Source organism: Oryctolagus cuniculus, chromosome 18 (assembly GCF_964237555.1).
Source record: "Oryctolagus cuniculus chromosome 18, mOryCun1.1, whole genome shotgun sequence".
Classification (NCBI taxonomy): domain Eukaryota; kingdom Metazoa; phylum Chordata; class Mammalia; order Lagomorpha; family Leporidae; genus Oryctolagus; species Oryctolagus cuniculus.
In genome coordinates this window covers 13,942,956-13,964,871 of record NC_091449.1, presented here as the reverse complement: position 1 = coordinate 13,964,871, position 21,916 = coordinate 13,942,956, and the positions used below count along the sequence as shown (strand labels likewise).

The 21,916-nt window shown below is 58.9% G+C and overlaps 1 protein-coding gene across 20 annotated transcripts in view; it reads right to left on the bottom strand.

The window, feature by feature from the left end:
- Positions 1-2,645: 2,645 nt before the first annotated feature.
- The window catches only part of C18H19orf47 (chromosome 18 C19orf47 homolog), a 22,594-nt gene continuing 3,323 nt past the window's right edge, over positions 2,646-21,916 (bottom strand). For 3 of the 20 annotated variants that reach the window (XM_051836394.2, XM_051836393.2, XM_008251514.4), the window contains 8 exons: positions 20,191-20,242; positions 14,631-14,718; positions 14,417-14,531; positions 13,261-13,342; positions 11,500-11,637; positions 9,255-9,407; positions 6,272-6,342; positions 2,646-3,783 (listed from right to left, as the gene is read on the bottom strand). In XM_051836394.2, the coding sequence (XP_051692354.2) occupies positions 3,292-3,783; positions 6,272-6,342; positions 9,255-9,407; positions 11,500-11,637; positions 13,261-13,342; positions 14,417-14,531; positions 14,631-14,718; positions 20,191-20,209 (1,158 nt within the window). In that variant the 5' untranslated portion in view covers positions 20,210-20,242 and the 3' untranslated portion in view covers positions 2,646-3,291. Of the gene's footprint in view, positions 3,784-6,271; positions 6,343-7,948; positions 8,129-8,905; positions 9,099-9,254; positions 9,408-11,499; positions 11,638-13,260; positions 13,393-14,416; positions 14,532-14,630; positions 14,719-20,190; positions 21,074-21,916 lie in introns of those variants that run through there. The other 17 variants (XM_070062210.1, XM_008251519.4, XM_070062211.1 and 14 more) reach the window with 15 other exon arrangements.

Here is a 21,916-nt window from a genome sequence, read left to right as displayed (position 1 = left end):
CTTCAAAAAATTCAGGCCGGCGCTGCGGCTCACTAGGCTAATCCTCCGCCTAGCGGCGCCGGCACACCAGGTTCTAGTCCCGGTCGGGGCACCGGATTCTGTCCTGGTTGCCCCTCTTCCAGGCCAGCCCTCTGCTGTGGCCAGGGAGTGCAGTGGAGGATGGCCCAGGTGCTTGGGCCCTGCACCCCATGGGAGACCAGGAAAAGCACCTGGCTCCTGGCTCCTGCCATCGGATCAGCGCGGTGCGCCGGCCGCAGCGCGCCGGCCGCGGCGGCCATTGGAGGGTGAACCAACGGCAAAGGAAGACCTTTCTCTCTGTCTCTCTCTCTCACTGTCCACTCTGCCTGTCAAAAAAAAAAAAAAAAAAAAAAATTTTCAAAAAAGGTGCATATTATGAAAAAAACATAATTTCAAAAATTTTGCACCAAAATAAACTTATCTTCTAGCTCCATTTTCCATGAACTGTTTAAAAAATATATTTTCTTTAAAGGCAGCATTTAAAAAATTTCATTTTCATTTTTATTTGAAAGAGAGTAGGAGACAGACAGAGAAAGATCTTCCATCTGCTGGTTCTCTCTCCAAAAGGCCTGCAACAGCTCAGGCGGAGCCAGCCCAGAGCCAGGGGCCAGGAATTCCATCCATTCTCCCATGAGAGCCGTCCACCTCGCTCTCAGGCCAAGGGGCCCCAGCGCTCGAGCCATCACCTGCTGCCTCCCAGGACGCACATCAGCAGGAAGCCGGATGGGAGGCAGAGCCAGGCCCTGAGCACAGGTGGTCTTACTTGGATGCGAGCGGCCACAGGGGCACCTTGATCACTGCCGCGCCAAACACCCTCCCTCCGTGAACTTTTAAACTGTGTCTGTCTGTGGTGTTTTATGTCACTGTAGCTTCTGTTACACATAAAGAAATTACCGCATGCTCTTAAATTTAGTCACTGGGGCTCTTCCAGTTGATCCAAGCCGCTGTTAAAATTACCATGCCATGGAACCCAAGAAATTAGTAGGGAAACCGTAAGGGCTGACACACTGCAAGGAGCACAGGCATGTGTGAGCGCCCCCTGGTGGCACTGACGGGAAGGCGCAGACTCTGAAATGACAGCCTCAACCGGTCAGTCCCGGGGAAGGTCCAGCCTGGGCCCTCACCGGGAAGGGCGTCTGCACAGCTCTCTGCTCTTGTCCCCATCCTGAAGCCCAGCCCTTCACACCCCATGCACAGCATCTGGACACCTTAAATAAACGGGTGACCGGTTGGGAAGATGAACTTCCTGGAGGTGGACGGACGTGACAAGTGCCCAGAATGGCAGGGAACCATGCCCTCAAAACAGCCGAACCGGAGCGGTTAAGCTGCTGCTGGGGACGCCCTCACCCGAGTCCTGGCCCCTCCGCTCCCCGTCCAGCCTCCTGCTAACGCGCACCCTGTGAGGCACAGGTGATGGCTCCAGTGCTTGGGTTCCAGCCACCCACACGGGAGACCTGGACTGAGTTCCTGGCTCCTGACTTCAGCCCTGGCTGTTGCGGGCATTTGGGGAATGAACTAGCACATGGGAAGGTCTCTGTTTCTCTGCCTTTCAAATAATTCTTCTAAATTTCAATGGTTAAAATGGTCAATTTTATGTTGTGCATATTTGCCCACAATAAAACGTCATCAGTGGGTGAGGTCTGACCTCATTTTCTCCTGACGACCACCTGGCTGCCTCCCTGATCACACCCTCAATGCCCGGTCGGGGCCCCGGTCCCTGTGCTCGGCTCTCCAGGCCTTGGCTTTGACTCCAGCGGCACCCCAACCTGCTGGCTCCACCTGTTCACCTGGAGCCCCGGCGGGCACCCCCTCAGTACGGTCAGAACAGAGTTCCCACCTCCACGACCTGCTCCTGTCCCCATTCCCCCACCCCGGCCCCCATCCCAGCCAACAACCCTTCCCCCAGACGCTCAGGTCTAAACCACACAGGAGTGACTCCCAACACCCTCCCCACCAGCGCCTCCTGCTGCTCTCCCCCCACGCCACCTTGTGTTCTGCCTGGACACTGCAGAGGCGACCACCTCGCTGTCCTCACAGCAGCCAGAGCCACGGTTACAACAGGAATTTGGCCATCGCCCCTGCCTCAGACCCTCCCGAACTCCTCGCTCTCAGGCCAAGTCCACTTCCCACAGAGCCCCGGGGCACCTGCTTCCTGTCTATCACCCACCGCAGGGCTGGACGGCAGGTCCCTCACTTGCGGGCCTTTACAGTGGCTGACTTCTGCCTGCCCACCCCACCTGCTCCCGTTCAGCCTGGGCGTCACCTGCTCTCATAGGCCCTCTTACACCTGACCCCGCCCACCAGTGCCCCCAACCCGTGGCTCCTGCACACTGTCTCCCTCACTGGAGCTCAGCCATGTGTGGGCTCCCAGCACAGAGTGGGGGCTGTGCAGCAGTCAGGGGCTGAGGCCCAAACGGACAGAAACCCAGCTCTTTGCACACGGAGCCCGCAGGTGGAAAGCCGCCAACACCAGCGGGGAGAGCGGCAGCAACAGGTGCAGTCGGGGGTGGGGGGGGGCGAGTGACAGTAGCGAGGCCTTGCGGGGGGAGGAGTCTGCTCTGAGGGGGACAGAGCCCCCACCCACCCACCCTGCGCCTGACTCACCCTGAAGGAGGGGAAGGAGACGGTTTGGAAGTCACAAAAATCTATTAAACCAGCCGTGGGCTCCGCTCTCGGCACCGCCCTCCCTTCCCAGCGCCCCTCGCCCGCCACCGCACGGACCTTCGGAGAACAAGACGCCCCAGGCGGGAAAACGGAGGTGCCGCGGCCGCAGCCCAGGGTCTGGGCAGCGGAGGGCAGCCACAGGCTCTACAGGCTCAGCGCCACCGTCGCCGGGGCCGCCGGGAGGCCGCAGGTGCAGGAGGGTCAGGCAGGACGCAGCGCACAGTCGGGCCTTGCCACAGGGACAGAAAACAGAAGAGAAATGAGCGGAGGAGACAGAGGCAGCCGGGGCGCAGTCACGGCCACGGGGAGGGGGGGAGGGGGGAGGCGGGCGAGGGCAGCTCCTCCAGGTGGGAGGAGGAGGATGGAGGCAAGGGAGGACACCCAGCGCTGGGAGAGGTAGAAAAGGCCACGGCCATGGCCAGAGGAGAGAGCAGAGGGCGTGAGGGGAGAGAGTCCCAGTGCGGACGAGGCCGGGTCCCACCCTCCCTGTCGGGTGCCAAGTTCGACGTCCAGGAGCCGGTGGGAGGGCGAGGGAGGCCTCACAGCAAGGCTCGGCCCAGGAGCGCGGGGCGCACCCCTGCGGAGCTGCCGCCCCCCGCCCCACGTGGGCTAGAAGGTCCGGCGGCCCAGTCTTTTGAACACGCTCACGCTGCCGGCGTGATCCATCTGGGCACCAAGGCCCTCACTGGAGCCGCTGCTCCGGGGCCCCACCAGAGTCCTCTTAATGGTGACCTTGACTTCGGCGGAGGACTTACTCTTGGTGCTCGTGACCTGGCTGTCCTGGGCCTCCGGCGCGAGGGCGGCCTTGCCCAGTCTCTGGATGATGCTGACTTTGGCCAGGGGCTCCGGCTTCCTCTCAAGTCCGGGGCGTGCGGACAGCGACAGGCGCCGCAGCGTTGGGGTGGTGCTCGCTGCCGAGCTGGTGGCCTTGGCTTTGACAGTCAGAGCTGGCTGGGGACTGGCCTTGGCCGGGCCCCGCCCCAGCTTCTTCAGGACCCCGGCATACTGCAAGACAGAGCTGCTGCTGTCGTTGTCACTGTCCCAAGCCACGTCCTCATCCAGCTCCGAGGTGGCCCCCAGGCGGCTGAAGACTCCTGTGGGCTGTGGAGGTCAGAGACAGGACGAGTGAGCCACGCGGTCACTCACCACACCCCCCGCTCTGTGCCTGGCCTCACACCGGTGACCCCCACATGGCAGGGAGGGCCTGGGGGAGGCTCTCTGCAGGAGGGGAGGGGACAACAGAGCTGGGTCCAGTAAAGAAAGGGAAGAGGGGCCGGCGCTGTGGTCCAACAGGTTAAGCGGGTTAAGCCGCCTGCGATGCTGGCATCCCACGTGGGCACCAGTTGGTATCCCAGCTGCTCCACTTCCAACCCAGCTCTCTGCTACTGGCCTGGGAAAGCGGTGGAAGATGGATCAAATGCTTGGGCCCTGCACCCACATGGAAGAACAGGATGAAACGCCTGGCTTCTGGCTTCAGCCTGGCCCGGCACTGGCTGTTGTGGCCATTGAGGGAGTGAACCAGCAGATGGAAGACCTCTCTCTGACTCTTCTCTCTCTGTAACTTTTTTTTTTTTTTTGGACAGGCAGAGTGGACAGTGAGAGAGACAGAGAGAAAGGTCTTCCTTTGCCGTTGGTTCACCCTCCAATGGCCGCCACAGCTGGCGCGCTGCAGCCGGTGCACCACGCTGATCTGATGGCAGGAGCCAGGTGCTTCTCCTGGTCTCCCATGGGGTGCAGGGCCCAAGCACCTGGGCCATCCTCCACTGCACTCCCGGGCCACAGCAGAGAGCTGGCCTGGAAGAGGGGCAACTGGGACAGAATCCGGTGCCCCGACTGGGACTAGAACCCGGTGTGCCGGCGCCACAAGGCGGAGGATTAGCCTAGTGAGCCGCAGCACTGGCCTCTCTATAACTTTTTTTTAAAGATTTATTTATTTATCTGAAAATCAGAGTTACACAGAGAGAGAAGAAGAGATAGAGAAAGAGGTCTTCCATCTGCTGGTTCACTCCCCAATTGGCCACAATGGCCAGAGCTGAGCTGATGTGAAGCCAGGAGCTTCCTCCCAGCCTCCAATGCAGTACAGGGGCCCAAGGACTGCTCTTCCCACAGGGTCCCAGAGGACACGAGCCCGCCTCCTGCCCTGCAGCACCCCACCCCTGGCTGCACAGGCCTCTGTCTTAGGGTCAGTGTCCTGTCTGATTTCTGACCCTCACGCCCATCCCACCCTGGACTGTGAGCACCCTAAGGGTGGGGCCGGGGCTGTCTGGGTCACCACTGTGTCCCCAGCCCGCCCAGGACCGCGTGCGGAGTTGGAACTCAGGAAGTACTTGTAGAGTGAGTGACCAGGCTGGTCCTCTGCTCCTGCTCTTGAACCATCTTCTACTGCTTCCCCAGGCCACAGCAGAAAGCTGGATCGAAAGTGGAACAGCCAGGACTTGAACTGGAGCCCATATGGGATGCCGGCACTGCATCCCACTACGCCACAGTGCCAGCCCCTCTGTAACTCTTTCAAATCAATAAATAAATCTTTAAAAAAGAGAGGGAAGAAGGCATGCGGCACACAGAGGGCAGATCACCACAGGGTGCGTAAGAGAGCAGGAGCAGAGGACCAGCCTGGTCACTCACTCTACAAGTACTTCCTGAGTTCCAACTCCGCACGCGGTCCTGGGCGGGCTGGGGACACAGTGGTGACCCAGACAGCCCCGGCCCCACCCTTAGGGTGCTCACAGTCCAGGGTGGGATGGGCGTGAGGGTCAGAAATCAGACAGGACACTGACCCTAAGACAGAGGCCTGTGCAGCCAGGGGCGGGGTGCTGCAGGGCAGGAGGCGGGCTCGTGTCCTCTGGGACCCCATGGGAAGAGCAGGTGCCTGCCACTCAGGTGGGGATGGGGTCATGTTACTGAGCCCGAAGAGCCAAGCTCTTCAGGTGACTGCATCTTCGAGCTTGAGTGTTATTCTCATCCCCGTGATGAGATTCCAGGAAGCGAGAGACAGCCAGAGGGGCAGTGCCTGGTGGGCAGGAGAGGGAGGGGACACAGCGGGGAGCTCACAACCCTGCTACAGGCTGAGCACTGGACAGATGACACAGCCAAGGCCACATGTGCAGGCGGCAGTGGGTGCTTGGGTGTGTCCTAACCACTCGCTGTGCCTGGGGCCCACGGGACTGCAGGTCGCAGCGAGAAGGGGGGGTCTCCTGAGGGTCTGCACCGTGGGAGGATGGGCCCACCCTGTGGCTGCACCACTGCTGCGGTGGGGGCGGGGCTGGAGCAGGGGGCAGCGGCTGCGCTGTCCGGACAGGGCCAGGTGGCACAGGAGGTAGAGACGGGCGGAGACAGGCGTCCTTGGGCCAGGGCCAGGAGGGGGCTGCCGCGGGGGAAGACCCTGAGGCCAGTGTGGGACGTGGTGGGTGGGTAGCATCCAAAAGTCTGCTGGAGCTTTGGCACCGAAGTCAGGAGACAGGGAAGAGGGGAAACTGAGGCTGGGAAGGCGGGTGGGACGGCCCGGGGGCAGAGGGCGCGGGGCATCAGGAGGCATCCTGGGAAAGACAAGGGCTTACCAGTCCAGCACCGCCACCCATTCCCAACTCACTTTACTCCCTGTTGTCGTGTCTGCCTTGGTCTCGGCGCCGAGGCGGTCAAACACGGACGTCCTGTGGAGCCCTGGAGGAGACAAGACGCAGCCAGACGCCATCAGCTCTGCTTCGGGCAGGGCAGGCTGTGCCGCATCGCCACTGGTGTCTGCTCTGCTGCCTAACACTCACCGTGACCCACACACCCCTGGCTGGCATCAAGCGCGGGGAAGAGCAACAGCCAACACTCTCCTTGCACCTTTGTACAAGTTCACGAAATGAGGGACAGGTGCCGTGGCGCAGCGGGTTAAACTGTTGTCTGCAGCGCAGGCATCCCATAAGGGCGCTGGTTCAAGTCCCAGCTGCTCTACTTCCGATCCAACTCCCTAACAATGCACCTGGGAAAGCAGCAGAAGATGGCCCAAGTGTTTGGGCCCCTGCACCCACACGGAGACACAGAAGAAGCTCCTGGCTCCTGGCTTCAGCCTGGCCCAGCTCTGGGGTTTGAGGACATTTGGAGAGTGAACCAGTGGAAGGAAGATCTCTCTCTCTCTTTCTTTATCTAATTCTTTTTTTTAAAAGATTTATTTTATTTATTTGAAAGACAGAGTTACAGAGAGAGGTAGAGACAGAGAGAGAAGCCTTCCATCTGCCGATTCACTCCCCAGATGGCCGCAACAGCCGGAGTTGTGCTGATCCAAAGCCAGGAGCCAGGAGCTTCTTCTGGGTCTCCCACACGGGTGCAGGGGCCCAAGGACTTGGGCCATCTTCTACTGCTTTCCCAGGCCATAACAGAGAGCTGGATTGGAAGAGGAGCAGCCAGGACTAGAACTGGTGTCCATATTCGATGCTGGCGCTTCAGGCCAGGGCTTTAACCTGCTGCACCACAGTGCCAGCCCCTCTAATTATTTCAAATAAGTATATTTGAAAGTCAGATTTAGAGAGAGTCAAAAGCAGAGTTAGCAATAGAGAGAGAGAGAGAGAGAGGGAGGGAGGTTTTCTATCCACTGGTTCACTCTCCAGTTGGCCACACTGGCTGGAACTACGCCAATCCAAAGCCAGGAGCCAGGAGCTTCTTTCAAGTCTCTCACACGGGTGTAGGGGCCCAAAGGACTTTGCCACAATGCCAGCCCCATAAATAAATCTTAAAGGGGGGGGGCCCGCTGTGGCATGGCAGGTAAAGCCGCCACCTGCAGTGTCAGCATCCCATATGGGCGCCGGTTTAGTCCCGGCTGCTCCACTTCTGATCCAGCTCTCTGCTATAGCCTGGGAAAGCAGCAGAAGATGGCGCAAGTCCTTTGGGCCCCTACACCCCTGTGAGAGACTCAGAAGAAGCTCCTGGCTCCTGGCTTTGGATTGGTGCAGCTCCAGCCATTGCGGCCAATTGGGGAGTGAACCAGTGGATAGAAGACCTCTCTTTCTCTCTGCCTCTCCTTCTTTCTGTGTGTAACTCTGACTTTCAAATAAATAAATAAATCTTTTTTAGAAAAAAAAAAAAAGAAAAAAAGTTCACGAAATGAGAATGGGAGAGCGCTTTCTTTAAATATTTACTTATTTTCTTTTTTCATTATTAGAGACAGCCGAGATCTCTCTGCTGATTTACTTCCCAAACCCCCACAACAGCTAGGACCGGGGAGCCAGGACTCAGTCTGGGTCTCCCAGGTAGGCGGCAGGGACCCAGGTACTTGAACCATCACCTGCTGGTACTCAGGTCGGAAGTGGAGCTGGGACTTGAACCAGGCCCCCAGCACCAGGCATTCTGAGTGGCGTCTTCACCACTGTGCCCACCACATGGAAGAGCTCTTCATCCCTACATTTCTGCTCTGTGTCCAGGGGTCATGGGCCTCCGAGAGCCTCTGCTGGGTGCCGAGTGCTCCCTACACAACGACATAAATAGCCACGGAGGGGAGTGCTCAGTGAATTACTGTGTGTAAATACCAGGGAAATAACAAATGATCATCAGCAAAGAACGACGTCGGGGCAGGCCCTTTGGCCTACCGGTTAAAATACCAGTTGGGATGCCAGCATCCCATATCGAAATGCCTGGATTCAGGGCCAGTGCCGTGGTGCAGTGGGTTAAGCCACTGTCTGCTGGGCCGGCATCCCGTATGGGCGCTGGTTTAAGACCTGGCTGCTCCACTTCTGATCCAGCTCCCTGCTGATGTGCCTGGGAAAGCAGCGGAAGAAGGCCCAAGTCCTTGGGCTTCTGCGCCCTTGTGGGAGACTCAGAAGAAGCTCCTGGCTCCTTGCTTCAGCTTGGCCCAGTCCCCATCATTGGCCATTTGGGGAGTTAACCAGCTGTCTCCCCTCTCTGTGTGTAATTCTGACTTTAAATCAATAAATTAATCTTTAAAAAAATAAAAATAAAAAATCCCAGATTCGAGTCCCGACTTTCCAGTCCCAGCCTCCTGCTAACCCACACCTTGAGGGCAGCGGCTCAAGCAGCTGGGGCCCACGTGGAGGACCTGGATCGCTTCTGGCTCCTGGCTAAGGCCCAGCCATTGTGGGCATTTGAGAAGTGAACCAGAGGATGGGAAACCTCTCCGCATCTCTTTTCTTTTAAAGAAAAGACTGAAGTAGATCTATATGCCCTAATGTTAAACCTCTTGATAAAACAGTTGCAGAACAATCCCTAGAGGAGGATGCTATCGTACCTGCGCAAAAGGCACGCAAGTCCACAGGTGCTGGTGTGGACTGGCATCGGCAGAGGTGGGATGCGGCCGCGAGGGGGCACCGGTGGGAACCCTGAGTCTCCGCTTGCGCACCCTTCCACAGTCTCCGTGCGAACAGGCCGCACGTTCTAAAACGCTCCTACGCAAGGAAGACCACCTACGCCGGTCACAAACCCTGGCGGGGAGTGAATCTCAACCAGGGCCCTGCAGCGCCACGTGACCCCGCCCAGCGCTCTCAGGCCGCCCCGCCCCGCGGAGCCTCCTCCCGGACCCCGCCGCGCCCTGGCCGTGCCATGCGGCCCGCACAGAGGCATGCCCGCCGGGCCGGTACCTTTCGCCGCCTGCTGCTGCTCCAGGATCTTGCGGGTGCGCGGCGTGGTGCCCTTGGGCATGTTGATGATGTACTTCCCCTCCATCTCGGCCGTGACCCGGCGCCGCTTGGTGGGGATCGCCAGGCCCTCCTCCTCCCTGCGGGCCAGGGCTGCTGGGAGGGAGGGGAGAGGGTCAGCCGCCTGGGACAGGAGGTTCTGGTCATGGCGCCCTTGGATCCCCTACCTTCCCACTGACGGAACCACCGAGAACCTCCGAACTCTGGATAAGATGGGGTCACAGACAGGGCTCGAGGTTCCCAGGCTGTGCCCCCCGCCATGCTCTCTGTGGCTCCGTCCCTACCCCAAACAGGCTCACACCCACCCCAGCCCGAATCTCCTCAGACAAGGAAGCTGTGGGTGGTAGAACATTCTAGAACCCATCTAGGCCCTGCTTCCACAGGTATGCCCAATTTTTTTTTTCCCTTAACATTTATTTCTTTGAAAGAGTTACAGAGAGGCAGAGAGAGAGAGAAAGACAGATCGTCCATCCTGGTTCACTCCCCAAATGGCCGCAAGGCGGAAGCTGGGCTTATTTGAATCCAGGAGCCAGGAGCTTCTTCAGGGTCTCCCACACAGGTGCAGGGTCTAAGGACTTGGGCCATCTTCCACTGTTTTTCTAGGCCATAGCAGAGAGCTGGACCGGAAGTAGAGCAGCCGGGACTCCAACTGGCGCCCATATGGGATGCCAGCACTGCAGGCAGGCAGCTCTACCTGCTGAGCCACAGTGCTGACGCAGGCATGCCCAGTTTTCAAAAAGAATCCAAAGCACAAATTATATTGTACCTCAGTGTTTATGAAAATAATCACCCCATGGCTGGCACTGCAGCTCACTTGGCTAATCCTCCACCTGCAGCGCCGGCACCCCAGGTTCTAGTCCCAGTTGGGGTGGCAGGTACTAGTCCCGGTTGCTCCTCTTCCAGTCCAGCTCTATGCTGTGGCTTGGGAAGGCAGTGGAGGATGGCCCAGGTGCTTGGGCCCTGCACCCACATGGGAGACCAGGAGGAAGCACCTGGCTCCTGGCTTCGGATCGGTGCATCACCGGCCGTAGCAACCATTAGGGTAGTGAACCAACGGAAGGAAGACCTTTCTCTCTGTCTCTCTCTCACTGTCTATAGCTCTACCTGTCAAATAAATAAAAATAAATAAAAAAATAATCCCCCCAAATGGGTTAAGGGGTGAAAGAGCTCCCTCCAAGATTCGCCATCTTTCCAACACTTTACACGTGAACCTGAACTTCCTTGCTCAGGACTCACAGCACACCAACCAACAGCCAAGAGGGGAACAGGAGTGACAGGAAGGGGCGTGGAAAACTGAAGCCCTGTGGCCTCGGCTCCTCACCATGCCTGAGGGGTGGGGTGGGCAGGGAGAGGCACAGGCCACGATGCAGGGGGAGGACCTGAGCGCCTGAGCTGAGACCTGGAAGAGGAGCAGGGAAGGCAGCTTGAGCAGCAAAGCCCCGGAGGGAAAGGAGGCGCACAGAGCAGGACCCCAGATGGCCGTGGGAGCCTGGAGTTGATGCTCCGAGTCTCAGGCAGCCCTGGAGGTCGCAGACAACGTCTCAGGGACACCCTGGAGGCCTCAAAGGAGCCTCTGGTGCTCAGGGGAGGCCATGGGTTCTCCACCTTTGAGCCCAGGCCTCAGGTGCAACTCAGCGGGCAACATTTGTCTAAGAAGACTGGGCCAGCCATGCGGGACAGGGAGCTGGGCTGCCCTGCGATGCCAGCGTCCACATCAGAGTGACAGCTCCAGGCCCAGCTGCTCTGCCTCTGACCCAGCTCCCTGCTAAGGTGCCTGGAAAGCACTGGAAGATGGCCCAAGTGCTTGGGCCCCTGCTCCCCACCTGAGACCCAGATGGAGTTCCAGGCTCCTGGCACAGCCTTGTGCGTTGTGGCTATCTGGGGGAGTGAACCAGCAGATGGGAGAACTCTCTCTCTCACTCTCTCTCTGCCATTCTCCCCTTCTAATAAATAAATCAGTCTTTAAATTTAAAAGAAGACTGGAGCGCTGAGTGGGTTGTGGGACACGGGACTTCCTGCATCTCCTTGGGAGCTGCTGCCGCCGCCCACGGCCATGACAAGTTCAGAGGCGCCCAAGCCCATCGTGCTCTGTGCACCCTGCGGCTGTCACAGCACTTTGCAAGGTGGGGCACCAGTGCCCTGGGTACCTCGCTCCCCGCTCCCCACCCCCGCTGCCTGAGCCCCTCACCAGCGGCCTTGGCACTCTTCGCTGCCATCTTGTTGGACACAGTGACGGAGATGTTGGAGGTGCTGGTGTCCGGCCGCCGGGAGGGCGTGCCGGGCGGGGAGTCGCGGTTCAGGCTGTTGGCAATCATCCGGGAGGCGGCTGAGGAGGGCGAAAGGGAGAAGCTGGTTGGGCAGGGTCCCAGGACTGAAGGAGGAAGGGCAGCCCGTGCCACCCCTGCAGCCGCACTGTCCCCAGGAGGGAGATGCTGGGCGATGGGGGTGACTTACTCCTCCTGGGAACCAGCCCTCCCTCCCTGCCCTGGGGGATCCCTGAGGCCCTGGGCAGCCTGGCTGCCAACACACCTCACCCGTCCCACCCACATCGCGGCAGCCCCTCTGGTGGGGAACCACAGGCTCGCCGGGGTTCCTGGCTGACGGCAGTGCCACCCTGAGCAGCTCCCGTCCACTCCGCCACCCACCCTCATCACACCCGGCACTGAGGTGGGCTTGTTTGCTGGTGGCCTCCTGACCAGTCCAAGACCAGCAGCTGAGGAGGAGGCAAGGCCGGAGTCCTGCGTAGCCCCAGCGTGTGGGACAGCTTCTGGCCCTTTCTAGGCCCTCAGTAAATACCCGAAGAGAACACCATGGGGCAGGCGCCTGGCTGGGACGCCTGGGGTTTCCTCCGCTCTCCGCTCCCAATTCCAGCTTCCTGCTGACACCCAGAGTGGGAGGCTGCAGCAACGGCTCAAGTGGCCGGGCCTGGCGGCGCACACGGGAACCCAGACTGAGTCCAGCTCCCAGCCCTCGCTCGGCTCGGCCTTGGCTGTTGCAGGCATTTGGCTGTTGAACCAGCAGGTGCGGAGCACGTGCTCTCTGCCTCTCAAATGAATTTTTATTTTTTAAAATCTGGTCAGTGAGGAACCAGAGAGAGGGCGTGATCCGGAGGGAATTCTAGGCGATGGGTCACGTTTCTGGCTCTGGACCTGGCTGCTGGCTACAGCAGCGTCCCGCCTGCCATGCCATCCACAGCCAGCTGCAGCAGTGACCCCTTTCCTGGCTGTCGTGGGGAGCTCTCACTGAAGTCAGCCGGACACGGTCATGGGCCTTGCCCACCCCCGACTCTGGGCCTAGCCACGTGACTGGCTTCGCCCAATGGGATGGCGGCAACTGTTCCGTAAGCAGAGACTCAACAGGTGCTTCGTCCTTTGCTGCTGCTTTTCGGATGGGGCAGCCTCCAGCGGGTGAACAAGCCCGAGCCAGCCCCCGTGATGGGGGAAACACATGACCAGTCCTTCCTGCTGGCGCAGGTGACACGCGCCACTGAGCCGGCCCAGGGCAGAGGCGACCGGCCAGCTCACGCCATCATGAAATAAACGTCTGGGCTTTAAACCACAGAGTGGAGTCTGTACGGTCAAAACCTTTTTTAATTGCATTTTTTCCCATTTCTTAGTTATCTTATTTGAGAAGCCGTCTATGGGTTCCGGGCATGTGGGGCGTGTGGACCGCCTGACGGATGATCCCTGTCTCTCTGCCTTCAAATAAATCCAAGTATGAAAAAGGAAGGCTGTGTGGAAATGTCGTTCCCAGAGGCCGGTCGGAACCTGAGCACGTGTGCCCCAGGAGCAATGGCTCAGGCCTGTGACGTCACAAAACCCAGGTGCCACTTGGAGGATCCGTGCATATGCCACTCACTCCCTGGGGACCCTCGTCCCCTCTCCCACCTACAGGATGACCCCAGTGTCTCCTCCCCGGAGTGCAAGCGGCCGGAACCAACGGGACTCACCACTGGAGGCGCCTCGGCGGATGTCGCCTGGGAGGGGGCTGGGGCTGCAGGGCACAGACTCAGTGGCAGCTCTGCACATGTCCTGTCACGGAGAGGGACCTGGGTTACCACAGCAGTCGGGGACCCAGGGATCTGGTGACACCAAGATGATGAAAAGGAGTGTTTAACACACGTGGCTCCAAAGAGGAGGCGGCATCGGGCCCACTCGGAGGGAAGGGCGTCCCAGAAAATGCACGGCCAGGACTCCCCAGAGCTGCAAGGGTCACCAAAAAACAAGTGACCCCGTCCCAGGAGGGACCCGGGAGACATGGGAAGTGCCGTGCGGTGGTATCTGGCCTGGATTTTGGCACACACTGGGGGAAAAGCAGAAGAAATCCAGGGCCTGCAGCTTAGTTAACAGCTGCGCACTCACGCTCACGTCTTGGTCTCGGCAAACGTACCACAGCCGTGTATGGTGTTAACACCAGGGACACCAGGCCGAGGAGCCACGGACACCACCTGCACTGGTGCTGGCTCTCTTCCATAAATCTAAATGCGGCCCCACGTTAAGAAACTTAAAGAAAAGAACTGTTTCACTTGGTGGCCTTCCCCGTGACAAGTGGCACAAGACAGGGGGGTCCCGTCCTGGATGACACACAGTAGCAGGGGCCGCAGCTCGGGGGTGGGGGAGCCCACAAGCGCAGCTCTGCAGCGCGCTTCCCTCGGCCAAGGGGTTCAGGGCACGCGGGGCGGGGACGGGGTGTGGCAGGCCACAGCGTGCTCTCGCAAAGGGTTTGCCATTTTAACGTAATAAGCACTGTGCTGCAGGCTGGGCACATACACAGTTAGGGCCACTCCATGCAGCCGGTTTCAGAGAGACCGGATGGGGGGTGACCGTAGGTGCAGGGGCAAGACTGGAATGGCTCCCACGTATATATACGTACAAATCCTCCAAGGCACGTCTTCCTCTCTGGTTTCAGACGGAGAAGTTAGTCTCAGAGAGGTCAGATGACACGCCCGATGTCACCCAGCACGTGAACAAAGCAGCCCCGGCACCAGGTCAGCCTGCACTTGCTGCCAGCCTCCCCTGGCTCTGTAACTGCCCCCACAGCCCCCCGAGGGACAGGGCCCCCCCAGGGACAGGGTCCCCCAAGGACAGGGCCGGCAGGGCACCCACCTGGCGGTGCACCACCTTGGCGTGCTTGAGGATGGCAATGATGTCGCCCACCACGGTCACACCCAGCTCGTTCATGATCTCCTTGTTGAGGTCCAGCAGCATGCTCTTCTGGATCCTGCAGGCGGGGCAGCGGTGAGGCCCGAGAGGGCCCGCCCACGAGGCCTGAGAGGGCCCGCCCACGGGGCCGGCCAGCTCCCGCGCCCCGACCCCTCACCTGTTGTCCACAAACATCACGGCGTAGTTGACAGCAGGTCCTGCAGGAATGCCGGCTTCCTTGAAGAACTGGATCCACTCGGAAGTGGCTGTGTGGTTGGACAGGGCTCGTTATTCCCAGCATCCTCCTTAGAGACCACAGCAGCAAAACCGCAACAGCAGCGGCTCCCACAGATTAAACGCCCATCACGTGCTCGGCTCAGTGAACGCTCCACAGGGAGCAAAGCACTCTCTACACAGGGTGTTAAGTGGTATTCCGGCCCCCTGGAGGAGGCCAGCGCTGTGGTGTAGCGGGTTAAGCGGCCGCCTGCAACGTCAACATCCCATATGAGCGCCGGTTTGAGACCCGGCTGCTCCACTTCTGATCCGGCTCCCTGCTGATGCAACTGGGAAAGCAGCAGAAGACGGACCAACTGCTTGGGCCCCTGCGCCCACGTGGGAGATGCAGATCGAGTTTCAGGCTCCCGACTTCAGCCTGGACTTCAGTCTGGCCCAGCCATCGCGGCCATCTGGGGAGTGAGTCAGTGGATGGGAGACCTCCCTTTCTGTCTGTCTCTCTCTCTCTGTGTACTCTGCGTTTGAAATAAATAAAGCTTTAAGGCTCCCTTGATTTTCCAGTAAGGAAACCGGCAGGGGGAAGTTGGGCAGCTCACCCCAGGTCACAGGCTAACCAGGTCAAAGTTCCCAAAGCTCCACCCTCTGCTCACGGCTCCCGGTCCCCAACAGCCAGAGGATGGAAAGAGAAGTCACAGAGCCTCAGGCAGCCCACTCTGCCCCAGGCACAGCCCCACCTCACAGAGGGCCGTGGGATTTGCTGGCATAGGCTTTGGAGCTTGGGTTCAAATCCCAACTCTGCCACTTCCTGTCTGAGGGACTTTGGGCAGGTTAGCCCATGGGGCCTCAGTGACCTTATCTGCACACTGGGGACAACACATTTAACAAGTATCCCATGAGCACCTGGCACAGGTTAGGTCGTATCCTCGGCACCGGGGACACCACGCGGCTCTGGGCCTCTGCCCTCAGAGCTGACGTCTTGGTGCCCATGTCCTTGGATCATGGTGCCGACGCTGTGAAAAATCTCACAAAGCGACTTTCTGTGGTGCCTGGCAGACTCTCCGGACCATTACCATTACCACCACCTGCTGAGACCAGGCAGCCCCCACCCACGAACCTTCCTGTGTCCGAGCGTCTTCCTGGCCAATCAGGCAGGAGCCCTGCGGGGCCGGTGCTGGGTGTTGGATAAAAGCCTGGTCCATGGGGAACGACTGCCTCCCACACTTGAAGGTCTGCGACACTAGGCTCTCGGACCTGGCCCACGGCTGAGGCGGGCCGTGTGCGAGGAGTCCCTTTCTTCCTTGCTCCTGGTATGTAGCACTCCCTGGTAGTACCGAAGAAGACTTGGATTTAGGCCAAGTGAGGCTCCGAGCTGGGAAGGGCCGGCCTCCAGGTAAGAGGCTAATGGGGGGGGAGGAAGCCCGCATGGGGCACAGGCAGGGCCGTGGGCCAGGCCTCTCACAACGAGGACCCTGCCCAGTACGCAGCAGCCCCTCCACCAGGGTGCTGTCTGGCCCCAACCCTCAGGGACTGGGTAAAGACGAGAGCGCGGGAAGGGCCCTTGCTGTACACAGACGCTGTCTGCCTGCCCGGCCACAGGCCCCTTTGTCACACCATCAGGGAGCACCCTCTAACGACCCCAGGTATACGGGATGTCCAGAGCAGGCAGCTCGAGAGACGGCAAGGAGACGTGGGGTTGCTGGGGCAGGGGGCTGGCGGGCTGGGTAATGGGGGAAGTGACGAGAATGTGTGGAAACACTGTGGTGCTGGCTGCCCGGCTCTGAAGAAAGACTCTAAAGGCCACTGGACTGTGCCCTTCAGCAGGGACAACGTGTGACAGGCAGTCGGATCTCCGCCGCTAGTAAGCGACTGATGAGTGTGACACGGGACAGGGGATCCTTCTGCCTCTGACTCGGGCTGGGATTTGCACCACGAGGTTACTGAAACCTAGGGTCCCGGAGGTGCAGAAGCTCCCACATCCAGCACACGCCACCACCTCACACAGGCCGGCTGTGACAGTGACCCCACAGGACAAACGTCCTGTTGCCAGCCAGCGTGCACCTCGCCATCGGCGAGCTGTGACTATGAGCTGGTGGACATGCACAGAACACTCCCCGCAGCACACCCACAAGTGCTCCTGCCGCAAACCAAGCAACAGTCACTGAGGGCAGTCACTCACACGGTCAAGTGCGACCTGGCAGGGGCAAGGACAGGACAGTGCAGCTACGCCTGGCAGCCAAGGCGACCCTCCAATGGGATGTGGAGCAAAAGCAGTCAGACACAGAGAGCGCATGGGGCGGTCTCATTCGTGTGAGCTCAAAGCCCGAGCCCACAGAGCAAGGATGCTCCCAGTGGGGACACAACCCAAGAGAGCAGGTACACAAACATGGCAGGAGTGGGCAGGCGACTGGAACAGGACCCTCCCCGAACCGGCAAGGTCTGTGTCCTCTTATGCTTTGTTTCTTCTCATCCACTTGAAAGGCAGAAGGACACAGGGAGGTAGAGGAGCGTCTACCACCCGCTGCTTCACTCCCCCAAATGCCCACAACAGCCAGGGCTGGTGGCTAAAAGCCAGAGGACAGGCGCTCCAGCCAGGTCTCCCACGTGGATGGCAGGGGCCTGGGCACTTGGGCCATCCTCCACTGCCTCCCAGCATGCATCAGCAGGGAGCCGCATCAGACGTGGAGCAGCTGGAACTTGATCTGCACTCCAATATGGGATGCAGGTGTCCCAAGCAGGGCTGGACCCGCCACACCACAACATCCACCCCAAGCCCTCTATCTCTTGACTTAGTCAGCTAGGAGGGCTTTGGTTTTCTCAGCCTTCTCATTCAGCTATAATGCATGCATGTCAACACGTCCTCCTATCCGAACAAACCCTGTTAACTAGAACTGAGAACAAGAAATAAAACTTCAGGGCTGGCACTGTGGTGCAGAAGGCTAAGCCATCACCTGTGATGCCAGGATCCCATATGGGTACCGGTTCACGTCCCGCCTGGTCCACTTCTGATCCAGCTCCCCGGGAAAGATGGCCCAAATACTTGGGTCCCTACTACCCAGGTGGGAGACCAGATGAAGCTCCTGGTTCAGCCTGGCCCAGCACTGGCCATTGTGGCCATTTGGGGAGTGAACCAGTGGATGGAAGATATCTTTCTCTGTCTCTTCTTGTCTCTCTGGAACTCTGTCTTTTATTTATTTATTTTTAAATATTTATTTATTTGAAAGGCAGTGTCACAGAGAGGCAGAGGCAGAGAGAGAGGTCTTCTATCTGCTGTTTTACTCTCCAAATGGCCGCAACGGCCAGAGCTGCACCAATCTGAGGCCAGGAGCCAGGAGCTTCTTCCAGGTCTCCCATGTGCGTGCAGGGGCCAAAGCACTTCGGCCATCTTCTGCTGCTTTCCCAGGCCACTAGCAGGGAGCTGGATCAGAAGTGGAGCAGCTGGGACTTGAACTGGCGCCCATTTGGGATGCCAGTACTGCAGGCCACAGCGCTGGCCCCTGGAACTCTACCTTCTAAATAAATAAATAAATCTAAGGAAGGAAGGAAGGAGGGAGGGTGGGAGGGAAGAAAGGAAGGAAGGGAGGGAGGAAGCAAGCTAGCGGGCTTGTCTTAGGGCACGCGTTGTCGGCCCACGTTGGAGTGCCTGGGTCTGACAATGGTCTCCTGTTCCTCACTCAAGTTTTCTGCTAACGCAGACGCTGAGAGGCAGCAGTGACGACTCCGCCCACAAGGGAGGCCGAGGTTGAGTTCCGGGCTCCCAGCTTCACCTTGGCCGGTTCAGGGATTTGGGCAGTGAATCAGCAGTAGGAGCACATAATCCCTCTCTCTTGCTCTGCTTCTTGAATTAACAAATTTGCAAACATTCAGGGGCAGGCTTCGTGGCACAATGGGTTAAGCTGACACTTGGATACCTGCATCTCTGTCAGAGTACATGGAATCCAGGTCTACTTCCACTCTTTTTTTTTTTTTTTAATTTATTTATTTATTTATTTGAAAGTCAGAGTTACACAGAGAGAGAAAGAGAGGCAGAGAGAGGTCTCCCATCTACCTGGTTCACTCCCCAATTGGCCACAATGGCCGGAGCTGCACCAATCTGAAGCCAGGAACCAGGAGTTTCTTCCGGGTCTCCCACATGAGTACAGGGGCCCAAGGACTTGGGCCATCTTCTACTGCTTTCCCAGGCCATAGCAGAGAACTGGATACCAAGTAGAACAGCCAGGACTTGAACCGGCTGCCTATATGGGATGCCGGCACTGCAGACAGCTGCTTTACCCACTACACCACAGCGCCGGCCCCTCCTTTTTTTTTTTTTTTTTTTTTTTAAGATTTTATTTATTTATTTGGGAGGTAGAGTTACAGAGAGTGAGAGGGAGAGAGAGAAAGGTCTCCCTTCCATCCACCGGTTCACTCCCCACTTGGCCGCAACAGCCTGAGCTGAGCTGATCCAAAGCCAGGAGTCAGGAGCGTCTTCCATGTTTCCCACACGGGTGCAGGGGCCCAAGGACTTGGGCCATCTTCTGCTGCTTTCCCAGGCCATAGCAGAGAGCTGGATCGGAAGTGGAGCAGCCAGGACTAGAACCAGTACCCAAATGGGATGCTGGCAGCGCAGATCAACCTACTGCGCCACGGTGTCGGCCCCCACTTCTGATTCAGCTCCCTGCTAATGCGTCTCAGAGGCAGCAGATAATGGCCCAAGCACGTGGGCCCTGCCACCCACGTAGGAGACCTAGAGAGAATTCCTGATTCCTGGCTTCGGCCTGGCCCAGCCCCAGCTGATGCAGGCATTTGGCGAATGAACCAACAGAGGGAAGATTCTCTGTGCCTCTCCCTGTCACTCCATCACTTGGCTTTTCAAATAAATATAAAAAAACTAAATGAGCTAGAAAGTCATCCAGGAGCCCCTCCTGTTGGCTTTGTTGTCACTGCTCACTGCCCCTTCCCACCAGCAGCTCCACCTTCCAACAGAACACACGGGCTGTCCTGCCTCTGTGATTCCAGCGATGGAACCCTATGCGATACCTTCAGACACCTGCCTTCCAATTGCTCTCAAAACAACCCAAGTATGTTTCATGCACTCTTCTGCACGTCCAATAAATCCCAAGAACTATTCAAAGCCACCAGCTCATCTCTATGCCCTGGGAACACGCAAACACAGACCTAAAGGGAGCCTGACGATAAGGCAGCCAACAACAAGAACAGCGACCATTTGTAGAGAATTTTGCCCAAGATTTCACGTGGAACAACCTCCCTGACCCCAGGACGTGGCGGGGGCACAGGTGAGAAAACTGAGGCTCTGCAAGACCGGAGTTCACAATCCAAGTTCTTGCTGGCCAAAGCCCACAGTCAGGAGGCCCGGGAAGGCCCAGCCCCGCCCCCACGTTCCTCCCAGCACAGCTGTCCCTGCCAGTGATCCGCGCACCCCCCCCCCCCGCCTCCTCCCCTCACCAAGGCCACACCTCAAAGAGGGCAGTCGGGAGAAGAACCCTGGGGAGAGGCCAGAGACTCACCCATAGTCACCGACACCATCGTGTCCCCTGCCCTGGTGCTGCTCCCCGGAGCCTGGAAGACACAACGCGGAGAAAGGGCCATGAGTGGCTGCCGGCCGCCGTGTGTGTCCTGCGCCCGGGGCCCAGCTCTCCGTGGGCCAGAAGAGCGTTCCTGGGCTGGGGGCTCACCGCCTATGAATAGCTGGAGCAGCTGGCAGGATGTCAGCGTGTGACAGAGCTGCCACAACTGTTGCCTGTGCCCGGGACGAGGCCCAGGGACAGCAAGTGTCCACAGCTCCATCCCCACACACCCCACAGATAAAAAAGACACCCAAGCCCAAGGCTTCAGCCATAAGCACACATTCATTCTCCCACTCAGAGACTCTCGGTGGAGGCGGTCACTTGGCCTAGACCTGGTCAGTTCCCAGCCCCGCCTTCAGGTCCCGGCTCCCTGCAGTGCAAACCATGGAAGGCAGAGTGACAGCTCCAGAGTTGGGTTCCTGCCACTCACCCAGGAGACCGTGACTGAGCTCCAGGGTCCTGGCTTCAGTCCCCGGCCACTGCAGGCATTTTGGGAGTGAACCAGCAGGAGCAAGCTCTGTCTCTCTGCCTCTCAAATCAGAAGGAAAACAAAGACACACACACACACACGCACACGCACGCACACACACACTGAGAACCTACAAAGTGTGCAGCACTTAGGAACACTGGGATGAACAAAAATCATGGAACTTAGCATCCGTTTGGGGACAGAGGAGGAGAGGGAAAGCAACCAAGCAAACAGCTAACAGCACAGCGCCAGGAGACCCGTCATGTCACAGAGCGACATGGATGGCTGGGCAGGAGGCTGCCACCATCCACGGAGTGATCGGGGAAGACCTCAGTGCCATTCAGAGACCTGGCGAGGGAGGCAGTAGCCACGCAGTTTTCTGGAGGAAGGCTCTTCTAGAACACACAGCGTCCCGAGCCAGGAGCCAGCTCTCAGGGACAGCGAGGAGCCAGCGTGGCCGCAGGCGCGCGAGCGAGAGAGGAGACAGGTCAGAGCCATGGGCTCCCAGAGCAGAAACAGAAAACCAATTTTCACTTGGCTGAGCTCAGCAGACGCCACAGAGCTGTCCGAGACCCAGGCACGGCCGTGGAGACGTCCTCTGGCTGTGAACAGCAGTGTTGCAAGGGAACCAAAGACGCAACTTCCACAGGTGAGGATTCACCCCGTGACCCCAGACGCCAGGACCCTCAAGCCAAGCCTCTCCTCTTCCTGACAGAGCCCCTCGCCTCACCCCTTGCTCTTTCACTTCACTCCGCTCCCCTGCACCCACCCCAGCCCAGGAGCGAGCCTCCCCCTCTCCGTCCTCGGGCTACAGGAGCCCCCAGCCCAGCACTCTGTGCTCACACATCCCCCAGCCTACCCCTCCCACCCCTCTGATGGAATAACAGAGTTGTTCAGAGTAGGGACTCTGGAACCAGGCTGCAGCGTTCAAGCCCAGATCTGCCATTCACTAGCTGTGTAGCCTTGGCAAGTCACTGCGCGGGTCGGGACTCAGTGTTCCCACCTGTGAAATGGGACAGCACGAACATGACTTACCTTCAAGGCTGCTGCGAGGGCTACGTGGCTGCCACACAGAAGGTACCTGAGACAGTGCTTGGTGCGTACTCAGCTGTGCCTGGTCTCACCCCCAGCCTCCAGCCCTCCCTCCCAATCGGGTGCCTTGCCTGCCTCCTGGTTTTTACACAGGATGTCGCCTGC